General features: G+C 42.9%; 1 protein-coding gene across 4 annotated transcripts in view; it reads left to right on the top strand.

Moving 5' to 3' along the window:
* The window catches only part of SPTBN1 (spectrin beta, non-erythrocytic 1), a 180097-nt gene that overhangs the window by 69349 nt on the left and 94912 nt on the right, over nt 1-15836 (top strand). Inside the window, exon 1 of one of the 4 annotated variants that reach the window (XM_039887152.1) lies at nt 7502-8036. The exons of 2 other annotated variants lie outside the window; for them this stretch is intronic. In XM_039887152.1, the coding sequence (XP_039743086.1) occupies nt 7928-8036 (109 nt within the window). In that variant the 5' untranslated portion in view covers nt 7502-7927. Of the gene's footprint in view, nt 1-7501; nt 8037-15836 lie in introns of those variants that run through there. One more of the 4 variants, XM_039887151.1, reaches the window with a different exon arrangement.

The raw sequence follows: 15836 nt of genomic DNA, 5'->3' as shown, positions 1-15836 counted from the left end.
CTGACCATGCACTTGTATGTGGACATCACTTCTCCCCATCTCATCTGTGTACTTGAGACTTGTCTTCCTTGGAGTAAAAGTCAGTTATACTTTTATCTAGTGGGAAAATTCCTGTTTGAAAAGGGGGAGGACAAAAAAAGAGGAAAATATTGTCTGTTTTTGAAAAGAAGGTCTCAGACGTAGTTGATAGTATTTAATTCTTTTACAGTAGGCCTGGAGCCTGCCTTCCATTTAATGGCAGCTGGCGGGCCTTGGCGCTCCTGAGTGACTGGGCTGACCATGAATTATTCAGGGCCTGTGCCCAGTGAGTGGCTGCCTAGCAAAGTCCTGTGGGAAGGAGGCTCTACTATCTCATTGGGAGATCAGCAGAAGCTCAGGTGCTAAGGAGGGAGAAGTGACTGCACTCTTAAAATATTTCACATTTTAACAAGCCAGGGCTGCACGCATTGTTCCATAGCCTTGCAAGTGGGTGATCAGGACCTGTTTTTTAAAGAGCAAGAAATAACACTCTCTACCCCCAATTAATAAATAGAATAATCTATGCTCTCATGTTAGCATGGCACATGTTGGCAGGGATTTGGTTAGAAGTTACATTAAAATTGCAGGTAATGTGGCATAGCAACAGAGAGCATTGATGCGGAAGAAACCCTACTCTGCTCTGTTCTTTTTTCAGCCAAGTAGAGAAATGCTGTTGTCGATCCATTCAGAATGGTACTTACTGAAACTATAACTGTCACTAACCTCATTTGTTACATGCTACCTACCCATCTTTGTATTTGCGTGTTCATGCATGTGTGTGTGTGTGTGCGTGTCCTATTTCCTCAAGTAGGTTGAAAGTGCCTGTAGAGAAGTCACTTCTTATAGCATCGTGGGTCCCTCTGATGGGCGGGGCAGAGAACATGCTGCATGGGTTGACTTTTGCTCTCTGTAGACCAGAACGTATGGGGCCCGTGTCCTGATGATGAGGTTTGCATCCCTCCGCTCCCTCCTTCACCCCGCTTCCTTCTCTAGGTGCCTGTACAACCTACTCTTTTCAACTTTTCTCATTACAGCCAGTCTATATTAAGCTCCCAGAGAAGGTAACGAGTAGGAATACCCGAGGGCAGGGTCCAAAGGCCTATTTTCATGAAGAATAGATTTGTATTTCTTTTCCCATTTCTTTCCCATGAGCTGTGCTATCAGGAAGCAACATCTTCTCACCGTCGCATCTACCTGCTTATAAAACTCTGGCCTGATGCCTCTGAACACCTCTGTGTGTGTCGGCCTTTTCCCTCCCTCTTAGAGGTGGGAAGCAGAACCAGAAATCCTGGGCAAGAGCAGGCCTGGCTCCACCTGCATTCCTCAGATGTTCTTTTCTTTTGAACTACTCTACCTGCAGTGGAGGAGCCCAGTCTTGGCTCTGGCTGGCGTTACATTCACAGGCATAGCAACACCTGTTTGCCAAAGGTGGGGCCTCCGGACTGGGGCATACTTTTGCCCATACAGGGAAGCTTTGTTGGTGTAGATAATAGACAAATAAGAATATCGGGGTAAGGTTTGCCTGGGATAGAAAACTGCATTCCTTCCCCAGGACCTTGGGTGCTGGCTGGTTACCTAGTATAACTTGCCATTTTTCTCCGCAGCAGAGATGTCAGGCGCTTTGTATTTAATTTTGCTGTGTCTGAACAAGAAGCCGGAAAGGGGTGTGAATGGAAATTAGATTTGCCCGGATATTTTATATTCAGCCATATAACTGGATAACTTTGTGGGAGGTGTGTGCATGTATAAGGAGAAAGAGAAAATCATATCCTCCGAGGAACAGAGATAGCAGTTGCTGCAGATGGAAAAATACCTTTAGCCTTCTTTTTAATTTTTCTCCTAGTTATTTTAAGTCCTGACGTATCAAATCTCATAGCCTCACCTCAAATAAACATTGGACTTTCTAAAAACATGGGCCCTTTATAGCTTGTTTTATAGTGAGTATTGTGTTCTTACTCTCCCTGAGGTATTACTGCTTCTATGTCTATAAAATATGATTTTGAGTGTGCCTTTCCTGGTGTATAATGGGGTAAGTTAAAGAGAAGGGAATGAGTTTGCGAGTACTTCTCAGGCAGAGGACTGGTCCTGCCATTCCAAACTGTCTTTGTCCAGAAATCCAAAGAGATGAGCACTCTGGTTCCCAGCCTGAAGTCAGTGATTGCACATGAGACCCACAGCATCCTTTAGCTGGTAGCCTCCTTGGTGAAGAGATGTCCCAAGGGGGGATAGAATTAGTTTTTGAAATTTCTTCTCTGAGAAGTTTAAAGATTTCTGATCATAGCTGCTAGGGTAGTGCTAAGATCTGGAAACAGCAGTAGCGAATGGCAAAGAATTTGGCACAGCAGTATATATGTGAAACCATTTTGTTTTCCTGTCTCTCCCTGTTCCCACCACTTCTTTCCCAGATCTTGGGTTGGTTTTTCAAGTCCTTGAATGTGTACAAATCCCATCATATTTTAGTATTTGGTCATCCTCTCCCAGACATTTTCAATCTTGCTAATGTTTAGATCTTCAGGAAGTGGACACCTCATAGTTCACCCTTTCAAGCTTGCTTAATACAGGAAAAGCATTTCTCTCTCTCTCTCTCTCTCTCTCTCTCTCTCTCTCTCTCTCTCTCTCTCTCTCTCTCTCTCTCTTAACCTATCAGACTACATAAAGCCTTTTGGAACAGAGGATTAATCTCACCCCTCTAGTGTTCCCATTCACATGTTACATGCTAAATCATAATAAATCTTAGTGTACAGGTCCACCAAATATGAGAAAAGAAATCAAACCAAATCATACAAGACCAAACAAAGCCCATTCACAACAAGAGAATCCTCAAAGTAGTAACTTTTGCATGAACTTGCAGAGACTGTGCCTGATCGTGACCCAGACTAAGTGTTGTAGAGGTTCACGTAGAGGCTTGCTTGAGTTTTAGGTTTATTTTGATACCACTTATCAAGTTTTATGGGTTTTCTGAAAAGCTTAGAAACCATTAGTAAGCTGTTATTGTACTCTGAGTACACAGGAGAAATAGCACTAGACTTGATTGGTCTGGGATACAGGCTCTGGCATTCAGCAACTGTGGGGCCCTGAGTAAGGCACTAGATCTCTGAACTTCAGTTGCCTTGTCTGCAAAGGGGACACAATACCTACCTCACAGGGTAGGTCATTTGAGAAGATGTAAGTGAGAGCATTTTCTAAGCTACAAAATGCTGGAATAATGTGACGACGTTGTTGTTATGGCCATTCAGTTTATGTAGAGATCGATGATAATTGGGACTATAACAATAGTGTTCAAGAGGGAGAAATCCAAATCACTAATACATTTAGAACCAGAAGGAATTTTTTTTATGACTGTCTATTCCAATCTGTTTGATTTATAGGTGAGAATTGCTAGGCCTAGGGAAGGTCAGACATGCATGCAATTATTTGGCTTCTTGGTGGCACTCGGAGTTGGGGTGGGCATGGGTACCTGGCTCTGGACTTGGGTCTTTCCACCACATCACAGCACACACATAACCACAGGGTCTTGATTTTACCTTTCTGGCATCACATGGATGGCGGATGCATGTTACTTAGGCTTCAGTTGCTTTGATTCCATTACCGACTTTGCCAGTCATTCGTGGCTGGAATTATTCCTGGGAATCTCGATGCAACTTGAAGGCAGGCACAACTGCTCATCACAGTTGGCCACGTGTGTTGATATCTCTGTTGTGGGTTAGAGAAAGTAGTTTTTCAGCTTAGAAAAGATTGAGGGGATGGGCCGAAATCACAGTGTCTGTTTCTACAGAAAGCTTGGTGGACTGACTATTCAGCATTCTGAAAACTGTCTCACTTCCCTTAATGATCCTTATTCACATGCTACATGTTTCTGCCATAGATGTCTTCAGGAGTCATCTTAGATCACTATAAATAAAACTGTGGGTAGGACCCCTGGCCTCTTATTTATTGAGTTAGAGCTGGGCAAGCATCTTTAAATTCCTTTCTTCCTCAGACTCTCCACCCTTTCCCTCCTACCTCCGAAGATAAGTGTACTGCTAAAGCTCACTGCTCCACCCATACCTTTGAGCCATTTTCCCATGGCCTTTTCCTACCTGTGCCAACTTAGGACTGAAACCTGTGCGCAAAGGACATGCTCAGGTGGACCCTGCCCCAGCACCCCTTCCCCTGGTCCCATAGCTCCTATTCAATAGTCTTCTCTTCAGCACCCCCACCTTCTTCTTCTCCAACTCCTTGTAACCTCGCTTCAGCTTTTATTACCCCATTGACCTCCTGATAAACACTGGATTACTTTTTCTCTGAGTTCTAGTTCTTTGTGTTTTTTTTGCATTGCTTGAGTAGCTCTCTCCTCTCTTGGATTTCATTCTGTAACTCCTTAGGTATCTCCACTGCTATTTCTTCTTCCTCCGGGACCCTGGCCTTCCCCAGGGCTCTGTGCTCAGCCTTTTGCCTCCCTTCCTAGATTTAAGCCCACTGCAGCCATAACCCTCACTCTGTGCACAGGACTATATCTTCAGCCTTGAGCTTTAGTTCCATCCTTGACTGCTTCTGGTCATGTCACCCCATGTGGTTGCAGGCAATTCAGATTCAGCCTATTTAGAAGAAAATGGTCAGTCTTCTCCTGCACCCCATAGCCAGCTCTGAAAACTGAGTCATCTTCAGCCCTTGCCTTTGAACTCCCACTTACAGTCTTTTACCAGAGTCCTCTGGATTAACTCTTACATCAGTCCGCTCTTTTTTGTTTGTATTGCCACACCCCGACTCATCCTTTGACCTAGACAAACTGCAGTAACCACCTAAGTGACCTTGCTGCCTTCAGGCTCTTTTCTTTCTACATTCTAACCTGCTGCTAGACTAATCATCCCAAAGCCCAGCCCAGCCCTCATCCTCCTCTGGCTCAAAAGGCTGCAAACGTCCCCAGCCCAGGTTAGTTCCAGGTTTGCCTCTCATGGCTGACAGTCCCTTAAGTTTCAGATAAACAGTAGCACTGTTTCTGGGACAGTTCAGGCGGTACCTTTACTTGAGCTGCTTTCCTCCCATGAGTAAAGGTGGCTTCTCCCTTTGTCCCAGCCTGTTGATAATCTACCTGCATTTCAAGGTCTGGTCAAATGTTGTCCTTCCTGGAGCTGATCCTGTTTGCCTTACTAGGCAGACTTGACCCCTTGTCCTCAGAACTCTCCCCGCACCCCAGCCCATATTCTCTTTTTCTAGTATTGGCATATTTTTGTCCCATCTCTTTTGGCCAGCAATTCTCCCCGTCATCTATGAATGCTCCAAAGCACTAGGCAGTGTTCCTTTCACACAGTTGGTGTCCAGTAAATAGTGAATGGAATAAAAAACGAGTGCCTTCCTTTACCACCTCCTCGCTGATGAATTGGAGGTGGTCAGAAGAGCCATCAAGATCGGGCCTTGTTCTTCCCTGGTGCCATCACACCAAATTGGATTCTCACTTCTCACCTTTGGGGTTATAAACTCTTCCCCAGTTTCAAAACCTGTCTTTACAATACTTGCATGTGCTCACTCGGCTCGTTCTAAGACTGCTCTTTAGGATCGAATGTGACCACACTAGTCCCAGCCTCTACTCTCATCACATTGTATGTCACCTGGTTAGTTAAAAAGCTTATTTCACCTACTTTCCCATACCAGAGGGAGCGGAAAGGAAGTCTCTAAAAGTAGTGACTCCCACTCTATTCACTAAGTGGCTTAAAGATAAAAAATAAAGTATCGTGAATTGGCAAATACTTTGCAATCTCATTTTCTGTGCCTATTGCTGGACACTTAAAGACTTTTCACTTCAGCAGTATATTTTATAGTGAAGGAGAGGCATGTTAAGATCTTAACTGAGATAATTCTCCATTCTACTCTTTGTAGCCTTGTTGTGATATGTGGGGTGAAAATGCAAGAATAAGTGCATTTTGAAAAATATACTCCTAATTTTGAATAGTATGACCATTTTTAAGGCATTTTCACATCATCCCCTCAGTGACCTTGTAGAAGTAGGCATTAATTATCTCTGTCTGACAGTAGAGGTTTAGAAAGAATCCAGGGTTTCTCTAAGGTCATAGGTGATGAAGAGGCTTGGCCAGAACTGGAAACTCAGGTCTTGGGAATTTCAGTCAAGTGCTCCTCCCATTGTCTCTCATTTGCCCCCTTCCTAAATTGCACTAGCGGTTAAAGAGCTTTAGAAAATGCTGTCACCTCTTGGATGTTGAGAAATGTCTTTGAATCCTGGGCCTAGCTTTAGAAAGCTAAAGGTTGACACTGGATGTATTAAAAACCCAGCAGTGTGGATGGAAGGAGTGGGGGTTGTTCAGAGTTGAACAGTTAGCTAGACTCTAGGTTTGTTTTATCTCTAGCCCAGGACAGGATGCAGTTGCTTGAATTACAAGTGCCCTGGGGACTAAAGTAAACCTGGGGTGGAGGCCCACCCCTTTAGTGTGGATTGGAATCCCTCAGGAATGACATTGCCTTCTTCCATGAGTATAGCTGCAGGGCTCCATGTTTGGGAAACACCAAATTAGTAATTAGTTGTCTGCCTGTAGTTAGTGAGGACGGGAGAGTGGGGGATAAACTAGGGTTATTTTCTAAGAACACATTTGATCACCATTATTTTCGATGTAGAGGATTTTATTTGTGGTTGAGCTTAGTGGGAGAAGCAGCTAGGGAGGAGAGTTTAAATATTTTGAAGAACCCAAAAACTTAGAGGCCTCCGTTTTACTAATCAAAGTAGGATTTGAAGGTAATTTCTGTTCTCTTATCTCATTGGTTCATAACCTCCAAGTAAGGGATCCTTGAGGTGTTTACCTGTGTCTCTTTCTCCCATAATGCCTTGCAAATCGGTGCTCCCATAAATCTTGCATCGAATTACTATTATAGGGCTAGTGTTATCCCATAAAACCTCTGGCGTAACGTCTCGTGGTGTCAGCAGAAATCTGCTGAGGAGTGTCTTCCGTGAGCCTGAACTTATACGTCCTCTCGTGGTGGCTCTGCAGTGTCCAGAGTGACTTTGTTTTACTTTTACACGGTGGCCGCCCGGCGGTGGTTGGCGCCCGCGCAGTAGGGACGCCATGCGCGTCCAGGTGCGCGGTCCGCGTGGCCGCGTTATCTCCGCAGACGCTAAATAGTGGATGAGCCGCCCCAGCCGGGGACCTGCGGGGCTCCTTACACTCCCGAGCGCCTCCTTTTCAAGTGATAGTAATCGGAGACTTTTCCGTTACGTGAGGCTCTCAACAAAAGATTGTAATTCCAGCAGCTTTGTTTGGGAAGGTACCACCGCGGCGGGCGCGGCGCGTCCTGGGCCCGGCCTGGAGGTCGGAGGCTCGGGGCGGAGGGGCGGCTAGTGGGTGGGGGGCCGCTGGCCAGCGGCCTCCCCCGCGCCCCTCCTCGTGGTACAGCCTGCGTTTCCTCTACAATGCTGTTATGCTAATCAGGTGACATCACCGCCCAGCTCACGGCGAGTGGCTCCTTATTAAATTACAAACCGGCGGCCGCCGCGGGCAGCCGGGAGGAGGTGTGTGCGCTGCTCCCGCGAGCTCCGGTTCGCGACTCGGCCAAGCTTAAGATTGGCTGTATTTTGAAAAAATTTTAAGTAGGACTCGCACCTCCCTCCATCGATCCCTCCCGCCCCTCCTCGGTAATTTATTTCGAGTTTCTAGCCAAGGGCCACAGAAGGAAGGAAAGCAACAAGGAATTAGGTGCTTAAGTGGTAGCTCCTGGCCGGCTAAGGTGGACTCTCCTACAGCCAGCCTCCTATCAGATCACCCTGCTGGACTTTCAGACCGGAATGGGGCTTGCCTAAGGTCCAGCCCTCTTCGCAGGGGCCGGGAGCCAAGCCGTGCGGAAGCTCCTGCGTGTTGGATGGGGGTAGCGGGGGCCGAAGCGGGATTTGCACCGTGCAGCGGGTCTGGGTGTTACGCGAGGCATAATGGAATTGCAGAGGACGTCTAGCATCTCCGGGCCGCTGTCGCCCGCTTACACGGGGCAGGTGCCGTACAACTACAACCAGCTGGAAGGGAGATTCAAGCAGCTACAAGGTAAGTAAGACCCCCTTCTAAAGGTCGGGCCTGCCCTCGGGCCGTGCCTACAGGGGTTCTGAAGCTTTATTTGTGCCATATGGTACGTGACCCTAATCAAGACGGGCGGCCGGCCACTCGGCCTGGCCCCAGAGCCTGTGGTTGGCTGCGAGCACCCCATTCACTACTTAATAGACTTTGTTACTCTACTCCAGGAAAGCCACCATTTGGAATCCCTCTGGCTCTCCAGTATCCTTTTGGCTCTCTCGGTGGTCAGGTGTGCGCTACCCACTGCACACCCATTTTCTGCCCTTTAGCTGTCTTTGCATCTCAATAGCTCAGTGCTAATAGACCTATTAATATGCAGATGCATGCGTCCAGGTCGTCTGTGTTTCCCAGCCCCCAGCCTCTTACCTCTGGGAAGCCTAAAGGTGTAAAGTGCACTCCTCTACACCCAGTCCTTCAGAACAATAGCAGAGGGGAGGAGGGAGTGGTCTTTTTGTTCCTAAGCCTTGAGTAAATTACAGTTTTGATTCTGAAGCTTAATTTTAACTCTTGATGCATTGTGTTGGGGGAGAGCCTTCCCATCAATTTAGTGGGCTATCTAATTTAAAATGAAAACCAGTTATTGTCATTTCATTGCTATGAGTTGGATTAGTTGGATCAATTACAGGTTTTTGGAGTCTATATTAGTCTCAAATAATTGAATGAATCCAATATTTTCCCGCACATATCTTTATGAAGAGCAAGGTCCTGTGCACAGCAGTGTGTGGGGTGATGGGCCTAAAGCCTGCAGCCCCCTTGGCTGCCCCTGCCCAGCCAGTAGGCCTGGCCGGCGGCGTCTCAGCTTAAATATGAAAAAGGATTCATAACTGAAAACAGAACTCCTTCCGATTGAAAGCCCCTGGAATCAAGTAATAGGCTGGGCATGGCTCTAGTGCTGTGAAAGAGTAGCCTTCGCAGACTGTGTATGTTTCTTATTTTAACTCTTCTTGGTGCCACAAATGTGGTTCCTGTGAGGAGGAGGAAGGAAGGAAGCAGCTCAGTACTAGAATGTTTTCATTGGGAAGAGGGGGGAGGATATTTTCCATTCATAGGTTTATTTGTCTTGTGAAAGTTGACATAATGACACTTTCCTGGAAAACAAGAGACGGAACAGGTCGTGATTTTAAACATTTGCTAGGCTGTGCTGCATTCCCTGGGCAGTTAGCTAAGAGGAAGCTCCATTTCCTTCAGGGAATGGTTATGTCTGTGGTTCATTCTTCTTCTTGAGTTCTTAGGAGGTGGAATATGCTTTTTTGAAAACGTGATGGGCCAGGGCTGGTGGGGTAACTTGCAATTGGTAAATGGAAGAATGGGGGTGTGTTCCTTATCTTCTGGGTCTGCGTTAGAAGACCTATAGTTTCAGGTACTGAGAATTCAGAATGTACCTCTTCTTCACATGGCCCAGTCTCCCGACTTTGTTTTGTCTTATCCTAAAGAGAAGGCACCCGGGGGAACCCTCCATCAGAAATCCTATCATGGTAGTCACTGAAGAAATGAAAGACCAGGGCGGAAAATATAAAGGTGTGTGGGGAGGAGTGTACTCTTAGGCCCATCCATAACAAAAGGCTGTTATTCTGAAAGGTTTGAAGATAGTTGTAAAACTGCTCTCTGAAAAGGGTGGAGCTTACACACAGGAAATGTCTTAAACTGTCTTCCCTGGTTGAAGTGAAATTTAAATTAAAAAAAGGGAAAAAACACTATGTGCTCCTGATATTTTACCTCATAACTGTTTCTTAAGGGAATTCCTTCAAAAGGGGTGGGCTTCACATTTTTGTGTGGTGGCTTTTTTTGGGGTGTGTGACCTTTGTCTCCTAATTTAGTTCCAGATAAACTTTTTTATTTCTAAATATTGTGGTTTAGGAGTTGCACAAGCTTAGTGTTGGTATTTCTGTAGTAGAAAACCACCCATGTTGAGGAACTGAGAAAGAAGAGATTAACCTTCAAGTATGGTGGATCCCAGAATTACAAACATTTGGGATCATTCTTAGTAACAAATGGAACTGATCGCATTTTAAGCAATTTCCGGGAGAATTTTTGATAAAACCTGTTCCAGTCCTCATCCCCTACCCTCCCATCCCCGCCTTTCTGATATTTTGTTTAATATTTGTAGTTCTTCTAGTCGTCAACATTTTTTATAACATACAGAGTCTATCTGATTTAATTTTGTACATGCCTGCAAAGCAGCCTTTTTTTCTATATATAATCATGTAGCACTTGTACCCCAATATTGCCAGATTGCTTCTCTGAATCTATTAATTTTTTTTAAAATGCCTCTTATATGAACTTATTTAGCATCTGTGTTTGAGAGTACTGTGATTTCATGGCAGATATTTCTGCATTTTTGTTGGTTTCAAATTTTCACACTGGATCCTAAAAATTTCAGTAGGGACCATGACATTTGTTGTTACTAGCTCAGGAAATATGGTATTAAAATGAGCCCGGTCTATTTAGATAAAATAGTTTTTAGGGATTTATGGGTGAGTAAATAAGTGTGATTAAAAATAAAACCTCCGTGATTTAAGAGACTGAGATGTAGAGGTGAAGTCGGTTATACCAATGCTCTAGGCATAAGAAAAGAGACAGGACCTTCTACTTCTGGTGGTGTCAGACATTTAACCACCAATACCGAACGCTCACACCTTACAGACACACCCAATGCACTTGCTTGCGCTCTCACTCTCTCACAAAAAGTTCACTGCAAAATTAAGTTACCACCTTCTTCAGTCTGTTCATTTGTCTTATAAGGTTGGGTTAGTTTGGTTTTCGTTTTTAAAATAAGAGAGGAATACTGAAATACAACAAAACTCAACCTCACATATTTAGAAAAATGTGTTTGTAGTAGCAGAGAGGTTCATAATACCTTTTCTCTAGTTTCATATCAGACAGTTTAAGTCCTTACAGGAAAATATTCCTGTTACTCTTCTACTCAGAAACTATTACTTGTGCCTGTTGTGTAAATTAAATTCCAGATTCCTTAGCTTGACATTCAGGACCCTCCCCCAAGTGGTCCCACCCTATATACTTCCTGTTTCAGCTCCTGCATTCCGATCAAATCTTCCAGGTAGGCAGGCCTGCACTGCAGCTCGTCTTAAAACCCAGCCCTGTGTTTTGCCTTCGTCGTCTACCTTCTGCCTCAAATGACCCAACTTCCATTTTTTATATAGAAATCCTTCCTACAACTTTTTATATTCACATTCCAGTTATTCCATATAGCCTCTCCTTGTCTCTTCGTTGGGGTTCGTGGGGTAAAAGATCTCATTCAGTGCTTACCGTGTACCAGATTTATTAGTGTAGGGGCTTTATATATGGTATCTTTACTAGTTTTCATAATACCTATGAGATTTTAAAGGGAAGAAGATAGAATCAAGTAACTTGTCCAGGGTTACAAGCACTGATGGGCTTAGGCTGCAGCTTGTTATGTAACTTTCTCTTCCCAGACTTCTATGTATTAATATTTCATTTCTGCAAAAAAAAAAAAAAAAAAATGACAGGCAACATTGTGAAATGCCTACCCTAACCTGATTGCATCTCCTGCCTACCTGCCCCCTCCAGAGCGCTTGGCTCTCGCAGTGAAGTTAACGAAGACAGGACCTAATTGACAAGCATCAAAATGAACTATTTCTGCCTTCATTGCAGCCTGACGCTGACATCCAGCACCTGATATTTCTGGAGAAGGTGCTTGCTTTTAGCTTTTCTGGTTCAATGAATTTATCCAACTGTCCAGAAAGGATTACGAAGTCTGTCTTCATTGGGACATAGAGGGCGACTAAAGAGTTTGAGGCCATAGGAACGCATTTATATTAGTGCTCCCAAGTTTATTACATGTCATCTCATCTACAGTTGTCTTGTTAAATTTCTTTATTTATTTTTGTTTTAATTTCTTAACTTGGGGAAGGAATATTGCTGGTTTTATACAAATAGATCATGAAGAAAATTTATTCTTAAGTTTTAAGAAATTTCCAGTTAAGGTACCTAGATGTTTGTCTTGCTTAATTTCTAAAACTTGGGTTACACCTGTTTGTTGAGAAGAAAATTTTAAGTTTTTAAGTATAAAGTAATATCCTTCAAATAGTTACAATTATGACAATGAAAAGAGTTGGTGACAAATGATATTCCTATTTTTGTTTGTAGGGAACAAGATTTATAAGAATGTTTTTGGGTTTAATGAAAGCAAAAAAGGTTGGAGTTTTGGTCTGGATACCTGGCAGTACTATGGTACTATTGTTTTTCCAAGCCTAGATAACCTTGTGGAATAATGATAATTCACCAATTAAAAAAACAAACAAACAAACAAAAAAACTTTTACCAGTTTACCAGCATTTCAGCTCAAAATTTAGAAAATCCTAACAGATTTGTAAATTAGAATCCTTTTTGAATGATGTAATAAGTATTATTAACGTGTATAGCACTTAACTTTAATATGTATCTCGCGTAATTAAATTAAATTATTTAAAGTATCCAGCATGGAATCTAATACTTAGCAGGTTCTAAATAAATGTGCATTTCTTTAGCACTAATAACAATTCTGTGTGTAGATATATATTCTCTTAAACTTTTTATAGAGAAAGAAAGAGATCGTTGGATTACGACCAGTAATAGAGGACACTACTTCCTTAGAATCCACGTTTCCTGATTTCTAATTTGATGGTACTCCTATGGGACCAGAGTACTGATTAAGTATCAGCCACACCAGTTATCCGGTACCTTGAATTCATTCTGGTGGTGCGGAAAACTAATGAGCTCAGAACTGCTCAGAATTCTGGACATGTGAAGCTCTCATTTTTTTGATGGGCTTGGAACACAGACAGTCAAGAGAACACCTGATTCCTTTAGCTTAAATCCAGCAGTTGACTGGGATGACTATTAAAGGGACTGTTGGAGGCCAGCTAGGAGGAAGAGGAGGGTGACAGATTACTTCCTCTGAGGAAAAGATACCAATTTTCAGAGGATTGTGAAATAAGGAGACTCTAAATGTCCTGACTGCTGAGGAAGCTTTCTGGATGACTATATTCCCATGCCTTGGGCCTGAGAAGGGGTCTGTTCACAGCCCCACTGCCTCTTCCTCTGTTTTAATCTCATTCCATGGTTTTCTAAAGCCCCCCATGCAGCTATCCAGTCTCCCTAAAGCCAGGCCCTGTAAGAGCTCTCCCGCTGCCAGAACTTTGGGGATTTGGCTTTCGCCAGCCTTCATATCTCTAGCTGCTCCTTCCTCAACAGCACTCCTCATTCCCTAAACCTACCCTGTCTTTTCTCATCCTTGAGACACTGCTCTCCTGGTTTCTTCCACTGGGAATTATTTCCTCTGTCAGGGTCATTCTTTTGAGGTTTAGTTCAGATGACACTTCATTCTAAATATTCCCAGAGGGAGAGGGAAGGTCACAATTCCTGGTTGGATTCCCTTCATTTAAGATTTAAGCACTTGGTCATTATGTGATTTTCAACTGACTTTGTTGCCAGTTTGAGTATTTGCCTCTGTTTCCTCTGCATTTCGCAAAGTCTGAGAACGTAAAGACAAAAGTCTGACATAACTTGCCTTATACATAGTGGTCACTAAGTCTTTGTTAAAGGCTAAATAAATGAAGTTAATATTATGGACTACTTTATTGCAGTAGTTCTCCAGATGTGGTCCCTAGATCAGTAGAATCAGCATGCCCTGGGAACTTGCTAGAAATATAAATTCTCAGGCCCCACTTCTGACCTACTGAATCAGAAACTATCTGGGGATGGGGCCCAGCAATAGGTGTTTTTAACTAGTCGGCATGGTGAATCACTCCCTAATTGGATCATTTGTACAGTCTTTGCAATTGGGGGTTGGTTGGGGCGGGGGGCAGTAAGAGAGAGGAACAGACTGCATGAATTGCTCTCAAATAGGAGCAGATATTATATCTGATTTCTTACTGAGAATGAAGAGTACTGAAAAAGTGTTGTAAACAAAATTGTAAAAGTGGAAAATGCAACTAATCAAGAATGGGCTCCATCTTGCTAAATCAGAAGAAGCCCTTTAACATCTGTATACCTTAGCCACCTCATCTGCCAGATGGGGTCATTTATCTGTCCCAGTTCCCCCACCGAGTTGGTGTGAAGAGCAGTTTAGAAGGAGATGAAAGTTTAGAAAAAATAAGGAGTAGTATGTATGAGTTCTGAGGACAGTTCAGAAAAGCATCTGATTTAGTTCCATTTATATTCTTAAGGACTCTACTGGATTTAACCTTAAAAATCCCAGCAATTTGTGCTGTGGAAGGGAGGCAGGTGGCACCTGGCCATGGGTCTGTCCTGGATATCTGAAGCTCTAGGCTGCTTTCTTTATCTGAGTATCTGTTAGGTTTCTCTTCAGGGTTGTGTTGAACAGCAAATGTCATAATCTAGATGATGTTTCCTTGAAAACATCCATGTTTTTGAAACTATAAAATATGGTTATTCTTTACATAATACTATATATTTTTTCTTTTAAAGAAACCTACATATAGATGAAATCTAAGAATTCCAGTATTATACAGTAGTTAAAATATGGACTTCAGGGTTTGTTTCTTTTTCTTCCGGAAAATGACATGAATGGTGATAGAGCTTCAAATTTTCAATTAACAGCCATACATGTGCACATTATCAAAATAAGCCAGGTAAATTTCAGTCATTTTTAGATCTTGGTGCCTTTTTCTCCTCTTGGCCTGATAAGTTATCAACTCTTAGGCCCCAGCTGTGAAAAACTAATGATGGGAAGTAAATGATAGGGACATTGTAAACATTTTTTTAACTTCACTATTCTTTGCTGGCTTGACTAATTATACATTTGGCAGTTAAATCATTTTGTGGGTGCAAAGGGCTTGCTATTTAAAAGCTTAGTAGTTGGTCACTAATCTAGGCTACTTTAGAGCAAAAAGAATCCTAAGAAATAAAAAACTGATTTTAAAAAGAGAAGGCTTGCTTTTTTTGTTTGTTTATTAACAAATATTTATTTGATGAGCTTTTTGATGAGCAGCTGTCCTCTGGTTAGAACATGTGTTTTGGCTGTGCAGAAGATGCTGGCTGAGCTGACCAATGAATAGAAGCAAGTGCAGAAATAGCCTTGTTCTAGGTGAGAGACTCAAGGTAGGGGATCAAGAGCTGAGGGACCCAGGTGGAGGAATTAAAGCAGATTCAGGGTGGCCAGAGTTTAGAGTGAGGAACAAAGCAAGCAAGGGCCTGTAGGAAGATCATTGAATAAAGGTGAAGGGTGCATGGTCCTCTTAATCAGGTTAAGGAATTTGGAAGTAAGTCAGGCAGTGAGAAGCTCCTGAAGGATTTTAAATAGGAGAGTGCCTAGTTCTGACTTTTTTTTTTTTCCCCCATTTTAAAATTAACAGCTGGTCCGACTTCTGAGTATGATGATTGGTTTTGGAGGGTAATGGTCAAGAGAGGAGGCAGGAGATCTTTTTACAAGACTCCTAAATGTTTCGTATGCACATTCAAGTTTAAAGAAGTGCTGCCTTGGAAATAATCTCTACCTGTCTCTTCTACCCCTATGAGCAGAGAAGGAAATAGTCCTAGAAAGATTAAGACCTTTCTGAGGTTTAAGTTTATGTTTTATATCGTCTGCATTAAAGGCAGGGTTTTCGTGGGATATTATTTTTCTTGTATGTAAACTGGATCATTTTAACTATTTATAAAAATAATCTTGTATCCAAATGTATAGTAGTTAATTAAGGAAAGTTCAGTATTGCCTTTGGAGATGACAGGGCTTAAACTCATAGTTGATTAATTCCTAGCTTTGTAAGTCTTTGTAGAATTTGGCTAGAGTTT

The sequence above is a fragment of the Pteropus medius genome, unplaced genomic scaffold (genome assembly GCF_902729225.1).
Source record: "Pteropus medius unplaced genomic scaffold, Ma_sr-lr_union100, whole genome shotgun sequence".
In the NCBI taxonomy this organism is placed as follows: domain Eukaryota; kingdom Metazoa; phylum Chordata; class Mammalia; order Chiroptera; family Pteropodidae; genus Pteropus; species Pteropus medius.
The sequence above is the reverse complement of the archived record's forward strand: the minus strand, read 5'-3'. Positions and strand labels throughout refer to the sequence as shown.